We start from the raw sequence: 21,330 nt of genomic DNA on the forward strand, positions 1-21,330 counted from the left end.
CAAAACAGTACCTTCTGACAATATAATTGTACACAAATATTATCAACATTCAATTTATTAACATAATAAATTTTATTTTCTATATAAAAGTTTGGAAAAAATTTGTTCTACATTACCAATTTGAGCGAATGTGTAAAATTGGCATTTAAAATGAAAGGTCTGTAAAGGCCTTCAAATCAGGCAGTGTAAAGCTCAACCTCAGTATTTTCACCACTGCTAAACAAGCGTTACACAGTGCACTAATGCTTAAGACAATATTGTCAGTGCTGAATTGTGCTAAAGCACAACATTCCTGTACCGCAAAAAGATGCAGAGAAACAAGTGATAATCTTCAGATTCAGATATAATCACTAACACGATAACATGATAAGTAAGTAATTGCAACTTATTGTGATGCCATTTTTTATTTACAACCAATTGCTGTTTTTTTAGACACTGATGGTTTTTACCACACAAGCAGAAAGTAGTGATACCTTTTTGCCTCGGGTCATTTGGCAAAGAGCCTTCACATTCCTAAAAATGTCACTTAGGCTACATGTCTCATGTGGGCCTGCTCGGAGTCCTGGTGAGATGAATCCTGCGACTCAAAGTCCGAGCCAGGCGGTCCATGGCACCAGCCACACCTCCCCCCAGTTCCTTTTTGGATGTCAGTCCCTCAATGTTACCGCTGTACCACATGACCCAGCCGGCCATTGACATTAGCACCAGCAGGGCCCCTGTGTACACCAGGAAGTCTCCAAAGTCTTGGCCCTTAATCTCTAGCCGGGCAAAGACACCAATGAGCAGGGAAGCCACACCCAGTAAGTCCATCATCACAGCAAAGACCAGGGCCAGCTTGCAGTGGGACACGCCTTCATACGTAGGCGCCATAACCTTTAAAAAGAGACACAGATCATGGACATGCAAAAGTTCTGCAGTGACTTCTAATGAGTCTAGGATAAAAAAATAATAATAAATAAATAATATAAATAAATCTATAATAAATAATAATAATAATAAGAGTAGCTGGACACTGCTGTGTTCTGCCAAACACACCACACAGACCTTTGTTTGCAACAGCCAAAACAAGAGCCACACCTCTGCCCAGCTTTCAGGACTGATTTACTATGTAAAGCAGCGACATCTACGAATAGAAAACAAAGAGCACTTACAATAACGCTCCCAAACTCTTGATTGTTTAAAATGAAAACGTTCTTGCAATGAAAAACGGGAGTTTTGAAGCGTTCCGGGCGAACAGAAACCACCCGTCCACACTGACACCTGACGCCTCACCTGTTCTACCTGTCCTGCGCTTATTTTACCAGCAAGCGTGTCATCAATGTGGAGGGAACATGTCACTGTGAAGGTGACGATCGCGCACCTTTTGTCACGAGAGATTATTAAATCTAATTATCATCTATCAAATATCTACAATTTGCCCCAAAATATAATTACTCCGTACGCGATGTGTTTTTAAAATAATTTTCTTGTGTTAAAAAGGTTTTTAATGAGCTTTAATTTTATTCCGGAAGTGACGTAAGGGTGTTCAAAAAATAAAAGCGATAATTGTTATTGTTAGCTTGTTAGCTAGCAGATGAACTCGTGAAATGGAGATATGACAGAGTAATAACGTCTTATTACATGTGCACGATTAAGTTATTACAAACGTAAAGTGGTATGTACCGATTCCTGTAGAATATATTTGTAGCATAGAGATTTTAGTTATGACGAAAATAAACATCAGAGTCTAGGGAAAGAAAGGGATTTTAAATTTATATTTGCAGCTACATTTTTGCTAAGATTACATGAAGCTAGCTTGATGCGAAGCTTTGCGAGCACGTTACCAGGCCGCTATAAATGACACATCCAGTAGATCTGTTTCAGTGTATATATGCATGAATGATAAGAAGCATTTATCAAAACGATCTTCGGTTTACATACTGTACAGGAAGAATGCCGTGCTCAAGAAAGCTTCTCGGTCAATTGTGCACTTTTACAAAATGTCATACATATTGTCAAACATACGCACTATACTTCTGTCTTTAGGATGCGTTTGTGTAAACATGCTTAGTTCATACACACGCCCTAATGATGTCTCTTTAAATCCCATCAACTACTCAAACTCAGATGGAGGACGCAAACATGGCTGATGCTGCTTCCACATCCAAAAGCTCTCTCCACCTGCAGAGTAAGTTTTCCTAAAAGCTGCACATGTATATTCATAAAATGACACATAAACATGTCATGGATGTGCATATTGTTGAACCTCAGCTCCGAAAAACGAAGACACCTATGAAATTGCCATTCCCTATGAAGAGGGCAACTTTGAGCAGCAAGGATTTTTCAACCAGAATGATCCAAATTTTGACGGTGAATGCCACAATAAGCCCTTGAAAATAGACATCTCTGCTCAATAAACCTTCCTTCATCTAAATTTTCCTAGTTGCTTTCTCCTTGTTAGAGTCATCCCCATCTGCTGGCCCATCTCCAGTAAACAACTCATATATGGTGATCACCAACCTTCGGACCCAGCTACAGATCTCTCTGGAGAAAAACTCTTGGCTGCAGAAAAGAATTGAAGACCTAGAGGAGGAGAGGGACTTCCTCCGTTGCCAGCTGGATCGCTTCATCTCTTCGACAAAGAGCCAGGATCAGACGCAGAGTCAATACAGTAACGGTGAGGCCAGGAAACACATGTGAGAGATAATTTACAGCAAGATTTATTAGTTGATCAGAAACAACCATTATGAGTAGGATTTTCATCAGGATTGCATTCTTACCTCTCTGTCCCTCTGTAGGTTATGAGGCTAGACGATTTAACTGGAGGGCAAGAAGAGAAGAAGATCGTCCTGCTGGTAAGAAAAAAAGGTCCTCAGTCATGTTAAACTCTATTAAGCCTAAACATTTACATTTTCATTATTATGGCCGCCTTTTACTTACAGAGCAACACAAGACAGACTCGAAGCATTTCTCCCCACGTCAGTTTATCCAGCGAAGGCCTGGTCCTCCAACAATGGTGCCCTCCAAAAACCATGTCTCCAATCAGTTAACCAATCAGCTTGCCTCTATAAATGCCTTGTTCAACTCTACATCGTCCCAAGCCCTTCTGCAAGGCCATGGTCATACTACGCCCAGTACCACAACCGGTGGCAGCAGTAGCAACAGCAACAATGCTCCAAGGTCATCCATAAATGAAATGAGTGGACATAGTAACGTAGGTCCAGGTAATATAGATTAGATGGCACCACAGTGTGCATTAAAGAAAGAAAAAAATTGTTTTGTTCCTAAGATATTTGGCTGAAAATATTTTCTTGTTTTACTAGAATCACTGTCCCTTCTGGCAGAATCAGATGAGTACTTGGAACAAGATGGCTTCCTAGATGAGGAAGAAATGATATCAGGGGAGGATGTAATGCCAGATACTATTAACAACAACAGACACCAGTTAAAACCAAGGCGACTCTTCCGAGTTCCCAGAGAGCGACAAAGGGGTAGGAGAGGGAAACCAATTTAATATTTCAACATAAAAATTTAACCATAACTTCTTAGTGCTGTAAGTAATGTTCTTTTCTTCTTCTCCTTCTCCAGTCAAAGACGCCGCTGGAGTGCTGTTTCGATACAAGAAAATCCTACTTACATACCAGCGTCTGAAAAACATGTCCAAGGCTTTTCAGATTCATGGTGTGGACCGCAACACAGTGGCTTCCACCACACCTATTGCTGAGCTGCTACTTGTTGCACCAGAGAAGGTGGCAGAGGTGGGAGAGTTTGACCCATCCAAGGAGAAGCTGCTGGACTATGCAAGACGCTGCTACACTGTCCTGGATGAGGAAACACTTAGCAGAGTACAGGCCCTGAAGAAGAATAACTTGCTCTTGCCGATCTCCTACAGGTTTAGACACTGATGGGAGAAAGAAAGAAAGAAGTATCTGTATAAGGCTTTTAGCAATGTTCTGCTGCAGCAGGTGAGCTTAAATCTAAGCATTAACCAGTGACATAAGGACTTGAAATGTCTCAGTATTATGAATTCTAAGTTTGAATTCTGTAGAAGTGACTGCTGCAGTTGAAATAGGACAAACCATGGTTCTCATTGCTTAATAGCATTTGATCGTGATTTTGTGATCAAATGATCTGTTAAAATTTTAGTGAAAATTGCCTTTTCTCAATGCTTAAAGTAGTGCAACCATTAGGCTTATTCACATTTCAGTCTTGAGGTACCAGGCTATTGTCTAAAAATCTAAATTAGCCTGAGGCCAGGACTTAATAAATAATTATTTAGTTTTCATGATTTACAAAGATAAAAACTCTATCTGTTTATTTGTCAGTTTTGACTTTGGTCTAAAAATATGGTATCTTCCATCAAATGTCAGGCTTAGAATTATGCTGCATCTTACAGATTTTGTAGAATTTTGCCATATTTATATCAGATTCTTGTCAATTCATTATGTTTTTATTGTGTTGATTCTATAATTTTATTGATTTTATATTCTCAAAATCTTTTACTTGCCTTAATCCATTGCTTTGTTTTCTTTTCGTAAACCTGTTTCAGGCCGCATCGTGTCTGAACATCCACTAATTTAGAACTTGAAAGAAGTTTTTATGCTGAGCACTTGTGACCAGAAACTTACTGAAGCAAGGGTTAGATGTTTTTGGCAGTGCACAATAGTACTAGTTGTAGTAAACTCACCATACTTCTGGAAACCGCGCCAATTATTTTAAAATGAAAGACACATAAATGTTGGTAATGTATGTGTTTGCCTCATATTATTGGCCACTTTTAACTGGAGTACTGTTGCATTATATTTCCACTGAGGCAATCCCTTTCGTAATTTGTCTGCACTAAAATGTACTAAATATCTAAATATTACTTCTGATGATACTATTATTGAGGCTCAAGTATTGTTTTTGTGACAATTTCACCTTTTGTAACATGGTACAGAGCATTTACATTATTTATGACTATAATAGTTATTTGTAACAATGCGTAACTTTTTGTTCCTTGTGAAAAATTGTGAACATTATTCAGACAGACACACCCAGTTACAGTTTCCACATTTTCCACCATTAATGCATGTAAAACAATATGTTTTACAGTTCATTGACACATCATGTTTTTTTAAAGCATTAAAGCATTTTTACTGCTGCACCAAAAGTTATGTTAAGATATGATCATGTACAACATTTATGCCCATTTTTAATTCTGGTTGTGTGTGTAAAAGCATAATTAAAGCAATTTCATTATAATGTTTCTTACTTTTAGCAAAAAAACATATATACTATCATAACATACTCTTTTCACTGCTGTTACTATTATTCCACAAAAATGAAGCCAATCAAAAAACACATTGGCGATGCCAGAAGTAATAACCTTGACCTTGAAAACCCAGAGGTTTGCATACCTGCTAAAGATCAATCAAGAGTGGATAATTAGCAACAGCTGACTGCAATGCAACCTACAAATTATTTTAAATATTTTATATTTATACACAATATTATACATGTTTTAAATACAAAAATTTAAATAAAATTAAATAGTTAATTTATTAATCTGCTAAATCCACGATTTAGCCTATGATTCCAAGCGATATTAGGGTGGATAATAGGATGAAACCTATTCCTGGTCTGCCTTTATTTAACATGCATTTCTAGTCACCCTTTTTTGATTATGCTCAGGACCCATTAGCTCTAAATTTACCATCACTTGGTCTTGGCTTGTGAAATGCAAAGTAACCTTGTTAACACTATATATCTTCACGCTCCCTTTGCTGCGTGTGAAGCTGCTGTTAAGATTCTTTTCTCATCGGAAGCGTGTCATCCATCAACTTCCGGTATCACGGGGTATCTGGGAGACGAAGCGAAAAAGCGGGCATACCGAAATCTTTATTGTTTTTGCCAGTTTCTAACATTTGGAAATACATATAGTTGCCTTTTAAAGTCAGGCAACGAGGCATCGTGGGCCAGTGAGCCTCTGGTATCTGTATTTAGCTTGCAAAAGAGTCTCATTCATTCGGTTTTCTTCGTCGCTAATGCTAGCTGGTTAGCCTTCGCGCTAGTGTCTGGAGCCCATTCTTCTGGACTTTGCTACAAGCTAGTTAGCTAACGTTAGCAGGCTTACCCACGCGTACACGCTTTTTTCACTCAATGATTATGTCGGTTGCATTGTAGATAAACACAGCGCCGCTAATGTTTGTGCTTATTAGCAGTTTTTGGTAATTTTGTTTATAGCCTGCAATTTGAAGCTACGCTACTTTAGCTGCATTAGCGAAGTACTTGTTTTTAAAAGTGTTGTTCACTTTGCTAGCTTAGCTAGCCTCCGCCAACAGAACAACGCAGTCGCTGAAAGCGTAGTAGCGTTCAACTTACAGAAATGTCGGACTACGACGAATTCGAACGACAGCTCTCTGAAAACAAACAAGGTAAATGAACCGGTTGCGCGTCGTTTATTACAAAGTATAGTGTTATAAATGTTTAGACTCGTCGTCGTGGTTTTATCCGGACGTGGATGTGTCTATTTACTGGAACATTGTAAGCTTGTTAGCACACAGCCCGAACCGTTGAAATTCGATGTAGCTTAGCTTTCGTCTTCGTGGGGCTAACGTCAGATGAAGTTGGTGCGTTTTAGCCGATGGCGACAACATATATATAGAAATTATTTAACGCCAGCGTGTAATGGTCGGGTAGGGTCAACCCACATTTTAGCAGAGTTTACACCCGGTGCCAACTGACTGCATCAGCTAACAGCCATTCTGTGCAGCTGCTGCGCCCAGAAGACCTTTACACATTATTTTTTGCTCTTTCTCGTTGACCTGTATTTACATTTCCATACATTACACTTTTATTCTTACGCTGGACAATGTTACTATATGTGCTGATCATAGTTTTGTCAAGTTTGTTATTATAGCTACAATGTATGTACGCTGACTATTGGTTGATACATTGTAATTAACTAATCTAAAACTTATATCTTGGATTTCTAAGGTGAAAGCTGCAGTTTGACTGTATTGGGACTGGCTATTTAAAAGCCCTATTTCATGCATTTTAATAGAGCCTGTCATATTTATGTCAGGTCAGTTGCCTATGTATTTGGTAATATTTTGATTGTTCGTGTAGCTGAAAGGGACAAAGAGAACCGCCACCACCGCCGGTCCTCCTCCCGCAGCCGTAGCAGAGACAGGAAAAGGAGGAGCAGAGACAGAGACAGACGCAGCAGGGACCGCCGTGGGGACAGCAAGGATCGCAGGCACCGGCGCAGGTCAGTGCTTCACATGGACCAGCAAACAATGAGAATGTCAGTCATGCTACCATATATTTCTGCACCACTTTGCAGCACATGATAGTCTTCACTAGGTATTGCCAATATTAGAGATATTCAAAATGTATGCAAAAAAGGGAAATTTGGTTTTATTACACATGTCTTTTTAGCATGCCTACTTGGTATTGACTCTGCACTAAATGTATGCATACACTCTTGAACTCGTCTTTTGTACTTTTAACATGCTCTTGGAATCTAATTATTCAATTAATTATACACCTACTGTACCGTGGGTGGCTATGAACTAAATATTAACAAATTAATAAATTTGGATTGAAAAACTACAAGCACTTGTAAAAATAGAAAACTCAAACCAGCTTTAATTAAGTTTATTTTTCAGTCTTTTCATTTGGGAAAATGAACAAAGTTAAAGGTAAGGTCTGCTGGTTGGGACACTATATTTTAGGCCACTACTGTTTGTGCTGTTTAGTTATAAAGTATTTATTCTGAAAGTATAACATTGTCTGTAATGCCACCATCATTGGAACATTGTCATATACGAATTTTAAGTATATTAATATTGTTATTAATTAATATTGTGTACCAGATATATAAACACCTGGCTCATCACACTTGAGTGACTTCATATTGGAACATTGAATATCAAGACCAGGAAGATTCTAAGATTCTTCTCAAAACAAAACTAACACTGGTGGGAACTACCTGCCAAGGTGACAAGCCTCCATGTCGTCAGGGAAACGCGCTTGATTTTGGACACATTGCCTGTTCATCTTTTACTGTACTGCATAGATGCAGGCTTGCTCTCTGTAAAACATGATGGGAAGCTAGGGACTATGAATGAATCAGGTGACATTTTTGATCATGTGTTAAGAGTTCAGCTACCAGAATAGTATTTCTTGGGGTAAACAAAGTTAATGGCACCTATGACATTATTTCGGATCTGGATGTGCACTACTATCAAAAAATACTGTATTTGACCCCTCCTGTATGTTCCTATGAATAGTATTAATAATGGCATGGGCAAGTGAGAGGTCTGCAGAATCTGCTGGTTTTTCTATCCTCAAGGAATTTTATTTTTAACATATACATAAGCAGCGATTGTTTTGTGTTTGGTATTCGTTCTATAGATGTAGATTTTGCATGAAAAGAAGAAATGTTGGTCAATTTCATAGTTGATTTGAGAAAAATGTGAAACCCTTCCAATTTCATTACAGCTCTCCAGCGAACTTCCCCCAGGACAATACTGGAAGGTAATGAAGCAAACAAACACCAAGCTGGTTGTTGCAATATGGCAAACTGCATTTTACTGATGTAAATCAGGATATTGTTATATTTTTGATTGATGCAATGCTTTCAAAGTGATTAAATTTTGTATAATCTTGAGGACATTTCTGATCTGTTAGTTTACTTCTCAGCTAATGAATTATCTGTTGTCATATTTAAGTTTCACCTATTGTCTCTTCCTGTAACAGCCGTTCTCCTCACCGTGAGAAAAAGAAGAAGGTGAAGAAGTACTGGGATGTCCCTCCACCTGGTTTTGAACACATCACTCCCATGCAGTATAAAGCAATGCAAGGTATCCATCGTTGTTGTCACTAGTTTAAATTCATCAGTATTCTCATGTATTTCATTGATTGGTTAATTATTGTCTGTTGTGTTGCTCTTCAGCTGCAGGCCAGATCCCAGCCACAGCCCTCCTGCCGACCATGACTCCTGATGGACTGGCTGTTACTCCTACTCCTGTACCTGTAGTGGGGAGCCAGATGACCCGACAGGCCCGTCGACTTTATGTGGGCAACATCCCCTTTGGAATAACAGAGGTAAATTCGACTGACTTAAAAAAATGAAATGTTGTATTAAGTAATAAGTATAAATTAAATATTTGCAATTTATTTATTACAATCATTTTCTCTCTCTCATGTAGGAGTCTATGATGGACTTCTTCAATGCCCAGATGCGTTTGGGTGGTCTTACTCAGGCCCCTGGAAACCCTGTTCTTGCAGTACAGATAAACCAGGATAAAAATTTTGCCTTTCTTGAGGTGAACTAACGCTCCAGGACACATTACTTATCTGTGTACAACCTAAAGAAACACATGCATTTTATCATCTTTGAATCTTTCTTTGTAGTTTCGTTCAGTGGATGAAACGACACAGGCCATGGCTTTTGATGGCATCATCTTTCAGGGCCAAAGTCTCAAGATTCGCCGTCCCCATGATTACCAGCCTCTGCCGGGCATGAGTGAAAATCCCAGTGTCTATGTGCCTGGTACACAGACAATAACTGGTTTTTACCTCTCAATACTTCTAAACAATCATAATTCATAATTATCACAAAATATTTCATACAGGATTGTGCCCTTTCCCATTGTTTATATATCAAACTCTTAAATCTCACAGGTGTGGTTTCCACAGTGGTACCTGACTCAGCTCACAAACTCTTCATTGGTGGCTTGCCCAACTATCTGAATGATGACCAGGTAAGAGAGTTTTGTGTTTGGCTGTTTGAAGTTATTAACACATGAAATATGCTTTCACTTCCATTGGCCTGCCAACTGTTGCCAAACTAATCTTTTAGCCTTGTTATTGAGATGAAGTGAAATATCTGGAGCCTGTGGAAATTCAGAACTCATTTGTCTTTTGCGTGTCAGGTGAAGGAGTTGTTGACATCCTTTGGGCCACTGAAGGCCTTCAACTTGGTGAAGGACAGTGCTACAGGCCTGTCTAAGGGATATGCCTTCTGTGAATATGTTGACGTGAACCTTAATGACCAGGTAAGTTGTCTTACATATATTGTATACTAAACTGTGACTTCAGCCTGCTACAGTTATGAAGGAAGAATTAGTTTAATGTGAGACTTTTTAACTTTTACTATATCTTCAGGCTATTGCTGGGCTCAATGGCATGCAGCTGGGAGACAAAAAGCTCCTGGTGCAGCGAGCCAGTGTGGGATCCAAGAACGCAACTCTGGTGAGTGTCCGGGAGCTGGACAGATGACAGCAGGGTGGTGGGAAGTTGAATGCACTTTTACACTTGCTAACTTTTTCTACGACCAGTTGGTTACTTGGGAAGTGCTTGTGAATGTGATTTTATCAAGTGCTCGACAACATTGACCGTTGGCATAACTGTTGAGCGCTTGACAGTCAGTGTCAGTAAAGCGTTATTGATTGACAGGCCTGCAGCTGAAGAGCAAAGCCATATTACGCTGATTATTGGAACATAAGCTTTTCCTCATCACTTAAAAATATTAATCCTGTTGTAATTGTTTCTGTCTTTCTAGACCAGTATAAATCAGACACCAGTGACACTGCAGGTGCCAGGTCTGAATAGCTCAGTGACTCAGATGGGAGGTCTGCCCACCGAGGTGCTGTGTCTGATGAATATGGTGGCACCCGAGGAGCTGCTGGATGATGACGAATATGAGGAAATTGTGGAGGATGTCAGAGATGAGTGCAGCAAGTACGGCCAAGTTAAGAGCATTGAGATTCCCAGACCTGTGGACGGTCTGGAAGTCCCAGGCACTGGCAAGGTAGGAAGTGTTTGACAGATCTCATCATCCATTTGTGATGCATGGATGTCACGGTGAACAAGTCATGAATCCTAATATGTGCTTGTGTTTTTCTATAGATCTTTGTGGAGTTCACATCAGTGTTTGACTCCCAAAAGGCCATGCAAGGGCTGACAGGAAGGAAGTTTGCCAACAGGGTGGTGGTGACCAAATACTGCGATCCAGATGCTTATCACCGCCGAGACTTCTGGTAGATGAGGCAAAAAAAAAAGAGCGGATGGGGTTGGGATGCAGGGAGTGAGTGTGCCACTTTCCAAATCAACCCCCTCACTTTTCATGTTCATCTGTTTCTTCTGACAGTATCAAATAGCAAACGGATTTCATGTGAGAATTACATGAAAAGACCAGTTGTTAAAAAAACAAACATTCATTTGGAATTAGACGGGAAGAGGGGGCTGGCTTCGGATGGTGGTACTGTAGCCGAGGAGGTGGGGGAGAGATGTGTGTAATAATAGGTCTAGGGTGGGGTCAACTGTTTTTATACTCTGAGACAGGGATGTCATTGTGGGTGGGAGGGGGGAGCCACACTTTAAGGTTTGTATTTAAATGGAGGTAGTCTGTTTTAAGTACATTAGAAAGGAGGTGAGGAAGGGAACCAACTGGACTGCTGCAATCAGAAATACGAGTGGATAAAACAAGAGTGTGGGTGAGATGGAAGATGAGGGCATTTTTGTTTGACCATCTTATGTAGAGCTACAGTAGCTGTAACATCTGCCTCAGTTTGGCCTTCATCAGTAGAGAAGTGAGAGGAGAGTTTTTTGTGTTGGACTTTGGATTGTTTCCTCGTGTTCCTTTTACTTTCCATCTGTCTACTGCCCCCCCAGGACTAAACATATAGTCTGTTTAGTTCTCTTGTCTGAATATCAGCTGTAAATGTTTTGATACTGTGTGTAGCTTCACTGACTTGAGCTGTAATATCACACTGTACTCAAGCCACAGAATAACGTGAACAAGCAGAAAAGTTTTTTTCATTAATACCTATATTTTTTCTTTTACGTGACCATCGATTATGCTCGGCTTTTGGCAGGTGAGTAGTTTAGTCCAGGTTTAATTTGAGAGGAAAAAAACAAGAATTAGAAGAGGCAAATTGACATACTGGTATTTAATGGGGATTTATCTTATCCGTACCAAAAAGCCTTAATATAAATTAATGTCTACTCCCTGAGGAAAAGAAGTTGACTTGCCCAGCTATTGGTTCATGACAGTATCTCCTGCCTTAGTCTTGTATGCAACATCTCGCCTCATTGATGAGACCAAAAAGACAATTTTGACACGTTTGTCAGCAGTGAAGTAAAACTACACCTCTGCAGTGGCTTCTTTCAGATATTTATGCTCTGTAGAAATGAATAAAGTCCAACATAACTAAAATGTCTAAGTATCGATCACCTTTTGCTTTTCAGCTTCATTATTTGGCTGTGTAGTCTTTTGGGGGTTTTCAATAAATGTAAGACAGTTTTGATGTTAGAAACTGCCGCATGTATGTAAACACGATCTGCTTTTTTCTCATCTCCCTCTTCTGCTGTTTCTGAGGACCATATGTTCACACTGTACGGGCTGACTATGCTTTCATCCCCTGGGTCGCTCACGACAGCGCCGAAGACAGTTTGTCAGTGATAACAATTTTGAAATGTTGCTCCTTACTTTTGGGAAAAAAATCTTGTTTTTCAGTGTCACTGTGTCATTTAAATTTCTTTCTCTGGTTAAAATGTGATTTCTTAAATGATTCAAAAACCTAAAAACCACATCTAGTTTATAAAAGCAGAATGTCTTTCATTTGTCCGATTTGTTTTGAAATGTTGATTAAAAACTGAATTTACATGAGTTCGTTCTTTGTACTTTTTAAATATTCCACACCTGCCTACACCATTAAGTCTGCAGAGCTGTGTTCCACGCCTCATTATGGAGCGAGTTGAGGAAATTGATTCATGTCTGTAATTTATCAAGCCTGGCTTTAACGCGTAGTGTCCAAATGATGGCGCTGTTTCAGTGCCACAGATACCAGTTTACATAATACATGCGTACAGTACTTGTACTGCGTCATCGTACAAGCAGTACTATAATACACAAATCTTCCGATTATTCAAATTGGCATCTCACATTTTGTTAAGTTCTATCTGGGGAGTACTTGTTTTTAATTCATTCAAGTGAAGCAAATTAAACATGATTGGATCCGGTGAACGTATACATATGAATATATTTCTGTTTGGACTGCACTGTTCCCTGTCTGTCCATGCTCTAGCAGAGGCTACCTCCACCTGGGAGCGATGCAGCAGGGGAATCCTGTAAAGCAGTTATATGAAAGCAACAAATCTGACATAAAAAGCGGCGTGTGTCTGCTCTGTGCTGCCCATCTCCATCTGCGTCGCTGCACCCCACTGCACAAACCCAGCAGCAGAGCCACTGATGCAGCGCTCTCCCCGCGGCTGCACATGAAGCGCAGCTGAAGCCGCGTGCGCCCCAGGATGCGACACACACTGACCTCGCCTCCTACACAGACCAGGATGCTGCGCCTATGAGGCCAGACCTGTTAGTATTAATATTTGTAGTCCACCTCAGGCCCAAAGATGCAGCCAGGGATTGTAAATGCGTGCTCTCCCCCTAGTGGTGAATGTAAGACTGGTGATGATATTGGCATTCTGGGCAATACCTCCCCATTGATCTTCATTCAGAAAGATAGAGCACTGCAGCAGTGGGAGAGGGGAACACTGGCCTCGGACCATGTGCCCATCAGCACGTAGGACTTGTACACATCCCATCAAATATACTGACAATAAGCATGTGGAGATTTTTTGAATTGTGGCTAATAATAATAACAAATGCACGTCCTGAAACCTTATGTGCATTTGTAATTCCATGGGACGCTCTCGGTCAGCGCTCGCCTCAGCTGCGCGGCGCCTCTGTGCCAGCGGCCCGGCTGCATCCGCGAGCGCACGCGCGTGTGTTTGAGCGTAAATCAGCAGCGCTGACGGGGGCTCCTCATGATGCGGGGACGGGCTGCTTCAGCACACTGTGGATTATTGATGGCCTCGCTCTGAGCGCGGACGCCGTGGGTCCGTCTGCGGCGACGGAGGAGCAGATACTGAGGTGCGTTGATAGATGTCTAAGGGGTCAAACCCAGTGCGGGTTCTTTCTGGACATTGTAGGCGTTTACTCCGGCGTCACAGCCTCTGGCTTGTTTGTCCCTTCTCCTCCTCTGTCTCTCTGCCCCCGGCTCACTCTCGGTTCGCATCCCGCTGCATTCCCATCCCCCTTCCCCGCTCTCCCTCAGCAATCTGGCCGCCGGGACTCTGCCTCTGCCGCTCTGTGCTGCGCATGTAACCTAAACTATTAAAGAGCCAAGCGAGGCCGGGCCACAGGAGGAGGTTTGCGCCAGAGCAGGGGTGTGAAGCCTCAGTGGGTGGAATGAAACAGGGCCGTGGTCTCATTGTGTGGTCTGTGTTTGCTCTCTCCCTGATAGATTTTCATTTTCCTCATGGTACAGTGAGTTCCTGGCCCCTCTCATATAAACACAGGCTCCGCCTTCACCCTTAATGTCATTAACAGGTGGCTGTCTAAAATAGACACACACACACACACACACACACACACACACACACACACACACACACACACACACACACACACACACACACACATGCTTTTAATCATGCTGGCAGGACGGCGCTCATGTGGGCAGACCACCCTGCAGCACCTTTGGAGGATTTCAAACATACAGATTATGGGCTGAGGTTGAACATGAGCTGCAGGCACCGACGAGGGGCCGACGGCAGAGCAGACAGCCCCCTCCCCTGTTACACTCACTTTCCATAACCCGGCGTACCTCTCTCTCTCTCTCTCTCTCTCTCTCTCTCTCGCCCACCCCCTTCCCCTCCCCTCGCTCTCCTTCTCCCTCGCTCTATTAAGTTTCCAGCGTCTCTTCCTCCTCAACCGAACAACACACACCAAACAGGTCAGACTTCTCTCTCTTTTAATCTGAGCTCATCGGCTACTTGTTGCTTTCTAACGTCTGCGTGTTGCCGTCGTCGTCGTGCGAAACGCTACAGTTCCTCGTCTTCGTGACGTCACACGCATCCGTGTGCACGAACTGAAGGAGTGAGGCCCGGTGGTTTTTAATCCTACTGCAAAATGCTTGAGATAATCCTTCAATGCTCGTGCACCTGTAGAACAGGCTGGCAGGCCCTGACCCCGCAGACCCCCCTCGGGTTAATATGGATGTAATGCGATCGAGGTTTGTAATTCTGTGGCTACTAATTTAGCTGTCAGCAGCGGCAGGCTTGATTTCCTTTATTGCAGTTAATGGTGGAGCAAAGCTGCTGCTCCGAACTCTGATAACCTGCTTCTTGTTTGGTCTTAATATTAGACGCTATGTTGGAGAAGTTAGTATCATGTAGTCCTTGGTGATTCACTGATATGATGCTTTAATAAAAAAAAAGTTTTTTACTTTATAGTATGTTGTAAAAAAATATTATTTCAAGGTAAAATAAGCTAATTTCCACAACTGGGTGAACCTTGTTTGTCTGGACGTTCACACGCTACACAACTAATTCACCGACTGTCCTGCAACTGATCCCGCACAAAGCACTGGCTCGTTTTGGGTCCGTGCGCTGCCCAGCGTCTATATAAAACCTCGCATGCTGTCGACGCGAAGCCCTGAAACCAGTGATCCACCAACATGCGTGTGGCCTCCACTACAGCATGCGACCCGTCCGGACTCCCTCGCCAGAGTTAATTACCCCCCCCCCCAAACACACACACACACACACACACACACTCTGCCAGGAGGTCCAGCCGTGAATTATCACCCTCACTCACGCTGTCTAACCTGCTCCCTCGCAGTTCTTCGGTCCTGTTATTACAGGACCAGGCCGCACGCCCAAAGACACGTCTGCGGATCCGCAGTCGGTGCCGGTACATCTAATGCAGGGCGGGAGGTATTTGTGGCAACCCATTATCCCCTCAGATCAAATGGGATCTACGTCCGGGCCACAGATAGTGTACCTGCTCTGGGAAGAGCTCCGCTGTCAATTCCTCTGGGGAAACAGGCGACGGGAGGTCCGGGCTGGCGCTGCCGCCTTATCTCTCACCTTGACCCGGCACCGACCGGCTCCACCGGCTCATCAGCCCCCGGTTCCCTCATCTGAAGCAAAATCTGCCCGTCAGGCCATCCGGCTTATCTATTGTTGGCTGAGAGCGCGCCGTGTGGCTTTTAGGGAGGGAACGCTGTAGATGCTGATAAAGCTGTTGGAAATTAAATATTACGCCGCTGATGAAAGGACTCGGCTCCAGCGCGGCGCATGTCGGCTGCTCTTTCATCTTCCTGTTTCATCTCTCTATTTCAGGGGACCGGACGGAAAACAGACGCCGGCTCTCCTGCTCCTGATCGCCTCCATTTTTACCTTCCATCGTCTGCCTCCTCCTGCATCGAAGCTCTGCTCATATTCCTTTTCTGTTTATTTCACGCTCATCTCACTGACTACTTTTTTTCGCTCAACTTACCCATCACTCCCTGCGTCGTCTCTTCACAAACGTGTGACATTCTTTCTGGACTTCCCGTGGATCCTGTCCGGGAGAGACCAGGATGTGGTCCAACTTCTTCGTTCAGCAGGATGAAGAGGGCCGGATCGGCGTGGCCGGGGCCGGACAGGGCGGGGGTCTGGGCGCGATGAAGGGTGGAAGGGGGCAAAGGCGAAGCCACAGGATGAGTGACAGTCAGGAGGGCAAAATCAAACTGGCGTTCTTCGTGTCTATCATTGGCGTGACCCTCACCGTGTTGGGCATGGGGACCGAGTTCTGGGTGGAGCTGGCCCAGTCCAAGAATTTCAGCGGCAACGAGACCTGCCAGATGGCCCACTACGGCCTGTGGAAGAGCTGCGTGCGCACCCTGTTCGTGGCCGACATCGACCCGGAGCGGACGATCTGCGGCCCGGCCGAGCTGCCCGGAGGTGAGACCCCCCGCGGTGTGCGCGGATCTGCCCGCGTGTGCGTTTGCGCTGCGCTGCTTATAACCCGCCTGCTCGTATCTGCTTTCATGCAAACTAAATGCAATGCGCCTGTAGGCCGTCTCTGCACCAGAACTAGAGGAGCATCATCACAGTGACTGTACGTCACAGCGTTTCATCCCAATGACAATGAACATGGAGGGGGAACACTGCTCAAACCCCACTCCTCCCCACTGTAACCCGATGAAGGCATCGACAGATGATAGTTACGCATGTGAGACTGCCTGCATGCATATGCATCTAGGTCATACAGAAAACCTGCAAAATCACCAAAGAGACACAAACTGATGAACTCTACGCACGCAACGCTGCAGAATAAACCTGCAGCCTGACGGTCATTGTAAGGATGGGGGGGTCACGGGGAGCTGGGGGGCGGGGGGCAGACCGCGGGCTCTGCTGCCGTGATGAACGCCCGTGTTTAGAGTTGTGACAGCTTTCTAAAAGCGCTTCATCGGTTTCTCCGGAGTGTGTCGATTATCTGCACAATGACCTCTTTCTGTCTGAAAGCCCGAGCGTGGAGCTGCGGAGAGGCAGGTAGTGGAGGAGCTCAGGGAGAGATGAGCTCGGGCAGAGAGAGGAGGAGCCGCTGAATCACAGCCGCGACGCGGACGCGGATGACGCTCACACGCAACGCACAACTGTGCATTCAAGGACTTATTCCCCCGTTTCCCCCGTGAGAGTGCCGCTACTGTAGCTGATCCGGGATCTGTTTGCGACGGCCTGTTGCGGCCAGCGCGCCTCTCTGGGCCCACGCCGCCCGTCGTGCAAATGGCCGTGGGCCCGTCACGTTCGGAGAGACAGAAAAAAAAAGCCCAACAGTTTTCGCATCCGCGTGCACGCGCCTCCGGCTGCCGGGCTCGCGCCCGTCATCTCGACGGCCAACTATCCGTCTTCCGCTGGCTGCCGGAGAGCAACATGACGGCTCAATAATTACAGGCTCAGCGGGGGGGGGGCGAGGACAGAATCAGTCGACTGTGAGAGTGGAAAGTGTTAAAAATGACGTGTGCGCTGCGATTAACGGAGAAACGGACGGGCTCGCGAATGTTTTCAGACACGCCGTGTTTGCGCGGAAGCGACGCGCGCGCGCGCGCGTGTGTGTAGCATGTGGTCACGCTGGACCGCATCATATTCAGTGGGTGAAAGTCATCACTATGCGCTTGTCAAGCCAAGTGGAATCTGACTACTTCACAGTTTTCGTCTAAATATAGAGAGGGGGCAAAACGAGGAAGAGGGACAGACAGGGACGGAGGGAAAGTGGCTGTCTAATGCAGTATTAACTAACCCCTCTGCGCCCCCCACCCCCTCCTGGCATCCCCTGCTCGCCCCCCCCCCCCCTCCTCCATCTGCCCCCAAGTCGCTCCTCTTCTCATTCTCTGCAATCTCATCCTGAGCCTCTATCCACATTTCCTGCATCTTGAGCTCAGCCTGCACATCCTCTTCCTTTCACTACCCCAACCTGCCCCTTCTCCCTGTCCCCCCCCCCCCTCACCCTCATTGTGTATCTGTCTCTCACCCTCTGTGGCGGCGCCATATGTGCGGCGCTGGGCATTGGCCGTGCATGTGTGCGTCTTCCTGCGAATGCCTGACATTTGGATATAAATAGGAGTGATGCCTGGAAGGACAGTGCGCATAGATGCATAGGAGGCAACTGTTCATGTATATATATATATCGCATGTGTGTGTGTCTGAAGTCTTTGTCTAATATTTTCTTTGTGCTCACAGCGACCAACTGCACTTACTTTAAATTCTTCACCTCCGGGGAGAACGCCGTCATATTCAGAAAGACGACCAACAAGAGTGAGACATTCCTTCTTCCTCCTCGCGCTTCTGCCAATAGAGACGTTTGCTGCGGTGCTGGTGGCGAATGCACGCTTTAGTCCATTAACTCCTGCCGCCACCCCTCCTCCCCACGCACGCCCTGCCCCGTCACACTGATGGATGTGTTTGCCCAATCACGCGAGGAGCCCACTGGTTTCCAGGACTGGAGACTTGGTATTTACATCACGCTGGATGTAACATAACGAGGCGCTCGCGTCTGGTTCTGGAGCTTTAATTCCAGGCCGCGAGGCTCCTCCACAGTCTTAACACCCTGTTGACTCCCAGCACCTGACAAACACGGAGGGGAACGCTTTGGCCCCGCGCGCAGCAGACACGCGAGAGGGCCTCTGCTCTGCAGCAGCTACGGGAGTGGGAGCAGATGACAGCGAAGGTCCTTGTGTCACAGCAAAGACCTGCATAAATTATCCCTCACATATTAACTTGTACTTAGCAGTAAAAGCGTGAGAGATGAAAAACGGAAGTGTTATATAAATTATAGTCTACAGATTTTTAAACATGTTTATGTGGCAAGTACTAGATTTAACCGTATTTTATGAACATGAGCTAATTGTTGATCACCGTCAGAATCAATGATCTACTAAGAACTAAGAATGTTCCAACAGCCACGTAGATGTTGTTCCCCATGTTTTAGTTCTGATGTTTAAATGACTTTGATTTCTCGCCCGCTGAGCTTCAGCCTTCCTCTCTTCACAGATTTGAATCTGGCGGCGGCCGTCTTGGCCCTTTTGAGCCTCACCATGATGGCCATGGGCTCCATCTGCATCGCCATGTCCCTCAGCAAAGGAGTGCCCTTCTTCCTCAAGCCGGCCGCCTTCTGCTTCATCCTGTCAGGTAGGGTTTCCCCTGCGGCGGGACCCGGGACCAGCACCGTGGCAGTGAGCCGGGGTCAAAGGTCACTCCCTATCGAACCTTTCACTCATTCGGGCCTGTTTCGTGTCACAGGAGTTCTGGTTCTTATCTCCATCCTGATATTCCACCAGTCGGTGCTGGCCTTGCTGTCCAGCGACCACTCCGTCCCCATCCACCACGAGCTGTCCTGGTCCGTGGCCTGCGTGGGCTCAGCTGGAGCCATCTTGATCTTCGGCGGCGTCCTCTTCATCCTCCTCTCGCTTCCTTTCAGCCCCTGGCAGAAGTGTTGGCCACACAAGAACAGCGCCACCTAGCGCCCCAAGGCCCACGTGTGCATACGATAGAGGCTTTCGATGTTTTACTTGAGAGTAAGTGCAGAATTATTACCAGAGGATTGATACTCGGAGCTTGCTCTTGTCCAAGAGGTCATACAGGTCTTAATATTCTGAAATATAAATACAAAATAATCACAGGTCCTCCAGAATTAGTCTAAAATAGATTTGGTGTTTAAGTGTTTAGTAGAGGACAGATGAAGGGAGTGACAGGGCGACTGCTGACTGATCCATTTTTAGTGTTGCGTTGTGTCACAGACTCTTTGCTGCTTATTGCTGTGTAGTTACACCTGAAACTAGTGATTCTGACATAAATAGAGTGAACATATTTTTAACACCTTTGTATTATTCAGTGTTTTGTATGGAGGCTCATTTTTGCCAGAAATAACAGGTCTTTGTTTAAAATTAGCATCATTTGTCTTCCTGCAACTTTTAGAAACAGTAAATATGTTGTAGTAAATGTAGGTTTGAGGACAGATTACAGGTTGTGATCATTGGACTGGAAGTTGAAAATGAACACTTGAAGTCTAATGTTATTGTTAAACCTGTCTTCAAAGCTAAAGGGATTAAGACACTGGTCCCATATAGATGGAGGGAGCCGCACTCCGTCAGGTGAAATGTAGAGGCAGCATTTTCTCGTTTCATCGCCGTTCTGCAAAACCCTTTATCTTCTTGCCAGACGCTCTGTTCTCCGGGCGTAAATGCGCTTCCACACATGGCCGGTTACGTTAATAGAGGTTCTTCATGATTGCTTCATGTTGCTTTATAAATAGAGTCTGTGTCACTAATATTGTGGCAGTAAGTCCCTTAAAGCATCTGAGCATCTATTACTTGATAAACAGTTCAAAGTAAAAGTTTTAGATGTCAGTATTTGTTGTGCTTGTGTGTGTTTTACTACTGGGTGAATGTAGCTTCAGCATTTTCATGTCTGCTGAATCAATTCAACTGTGATGAAATGTTCAAATGTAATTTTGTATATGAGAGAATTGTATGGACATGTGATTTAAGCTCAGCTCTGTACATAAAACCTTTGTGTATATTTTATGAATGGCCGCCGTTGTGTCGTCTCCAGATCATTTCTTTGCGTTACAGCTGTAAATACACAGTGTTGCTGTCATCGGATCCTCCTCCAGTCTCTACCAGGAAGTGCTCCATACTCACGTTTCTACTGGTGTCTATCTGAAGCACGTGGCTCCAGTTTTGCTTCTCATTAAAAGGGTTTGACTTAAAATAATTGCCTCCCTTTTGTTTGCTGACGTGACGCCTGCCTGCCCTGAAGCTTGACATTCACCCATTTTCACCCTTTCACAGTGTGACTCCCAACCTCTCTGCCAAACCCCCCTCCCCTAAAACCAACCCCTCTATAATTAGGCCGGGGCTCATCGCTGTGCTCTTCACTGCAGAGGTTGGGAAACTTTATCCTTGAATTTGGACTATGCAGCCCCTCTGGCCTATCCCCGTACCTCTGCGCCCTCTCTCCTCCTTCTCCACC

The 21,330-nt window shown here is 44.4% G+C and overlaps 3 protein-coding genes across 6 annotated transcripts; all 3 read left to right on the forward strand.

The window, feature by feature from the left end:
* The first annotated feature begins 1,519 nt into the window (after positions 1-1,519).
* Positions 1,520-5,223, forward strand: ccdc106a (coiled-coil domain containing 106a). Its single transcript, XM_029129582.3, has 8 exons — positions 1,520-1,654; positions 2,107-2,167; positions 2,251-2,349; positions 2,441-2,656; positions 2,778-2,834; positions 2,922-3,203; positions 3,303-3,470; positions 3,568-5,223. The coding sequence occupies exons 2-8, from the start codon at positions 2,107-2,109 to the stop codon at positions 3,882-3,884; spliced, it is 1,200 nt and encodes a 399-aa protein (XP_028985415.1). The 5' UTR covers positions 1,520-1,654; the 3' UTR covers positions 3,885-5,223.
* Positions 5,224-5,784: 561 nt separating this feature from the next.
* Positions 5,785-12,640, forward strand: u2af2a (U2 small nuclear RNA auxiliary factor 2a). 2 transcript variants are annotated; one of them, XM_029129708.3, is made up of 12 exons: positions 5,785-6,395; positions 7,090-7,231; positions 8,467-8,502; positions 8,725-8,828; positions 8,921-9,072; positions 9,177-9,293; positions 9,382-9,538; positions 9,652-9,731; positions 9,903-10,025; positions 10,135-10,221; positions 10,532-10,780; positions 10,879-12,640. In XM_029129708.3, exons 1-12 carry the CDS (start codon positions 6,347-6,349, stop codon positions 11,011-11,013), a joined length of 1,431 nt encoding a protein of 476 aa, XP_028985541.1. In that variant the 5' UTR covers positions 5,785-6,346; the 3' UTR covers positions 11,014-12,640. The 2 variants fall into 2 exon arrangements, with proteins under 2 accessions (XP_028985541.1, XP_028985542.1); XM_029129709.3 differs by having other exon boundaries at positions 9,382-9,520.
* Positions 12,641-13,769: 1,129 nt separating this feature from the next.
* On the forward strand, positions 13,770-20,891 carry cacng6b (calcium channel, voltage-dependent, gamma subunit 6b). 3 transcript variants are annotated; one of them, XM_029130373.3, is made up of 6 exons: positions 13,796-13,903; positions 14,723-14,768; positions 16,159-16,761; positions 18,541-18,615; positions 19,351-19,488; positions 19,600-20,891. In XM_029130373.3, the coding sequence occupies exons 3-6, from the start codon at positions 16,398-16,400 to the stop codon at positions 19,818-19,820; spliced, it is 798 nt and encodes a 265-aa protein (XP_028986206.1). In that variant the 5' UTR covers positions 13,796-13,903; positions 14,723-14,768; positions 16,159-16,397; the 3' UTR covers positions 19,821-20,891. The 3 variants fall into 3 exon arrangements, with proteins under 3 accessions (XP_028986207.1, XP_028986206.1, XP_055359098.1); XM_029130374.3 differs by lacking the exon at positions 14,723-14,768 and having other exon boundaries at positions 13,770-13,903; XM_055503123.1 differs by lacking the exons at positions 13,796-13,903; positions 14,723-14,768 and adding an exon at positions 14,889-15,047.
* The last annotated feature ends 439 nt before the right edge of the window (positions 20,892-21,330 follow it).

This window comes from Betta splendens, chromosome 16 (genome assembly GCF_900634795.4).
Source record: "Betta splendens chromosome 16, fBetSpl5.4, whole genome shotgun sequence".
Lineage (NCBI taxonomy): Eukaryota > Metazoa > Chordata > Actinopteri > Anabantiformes > Osphronemidae > Betta > Betta splendens.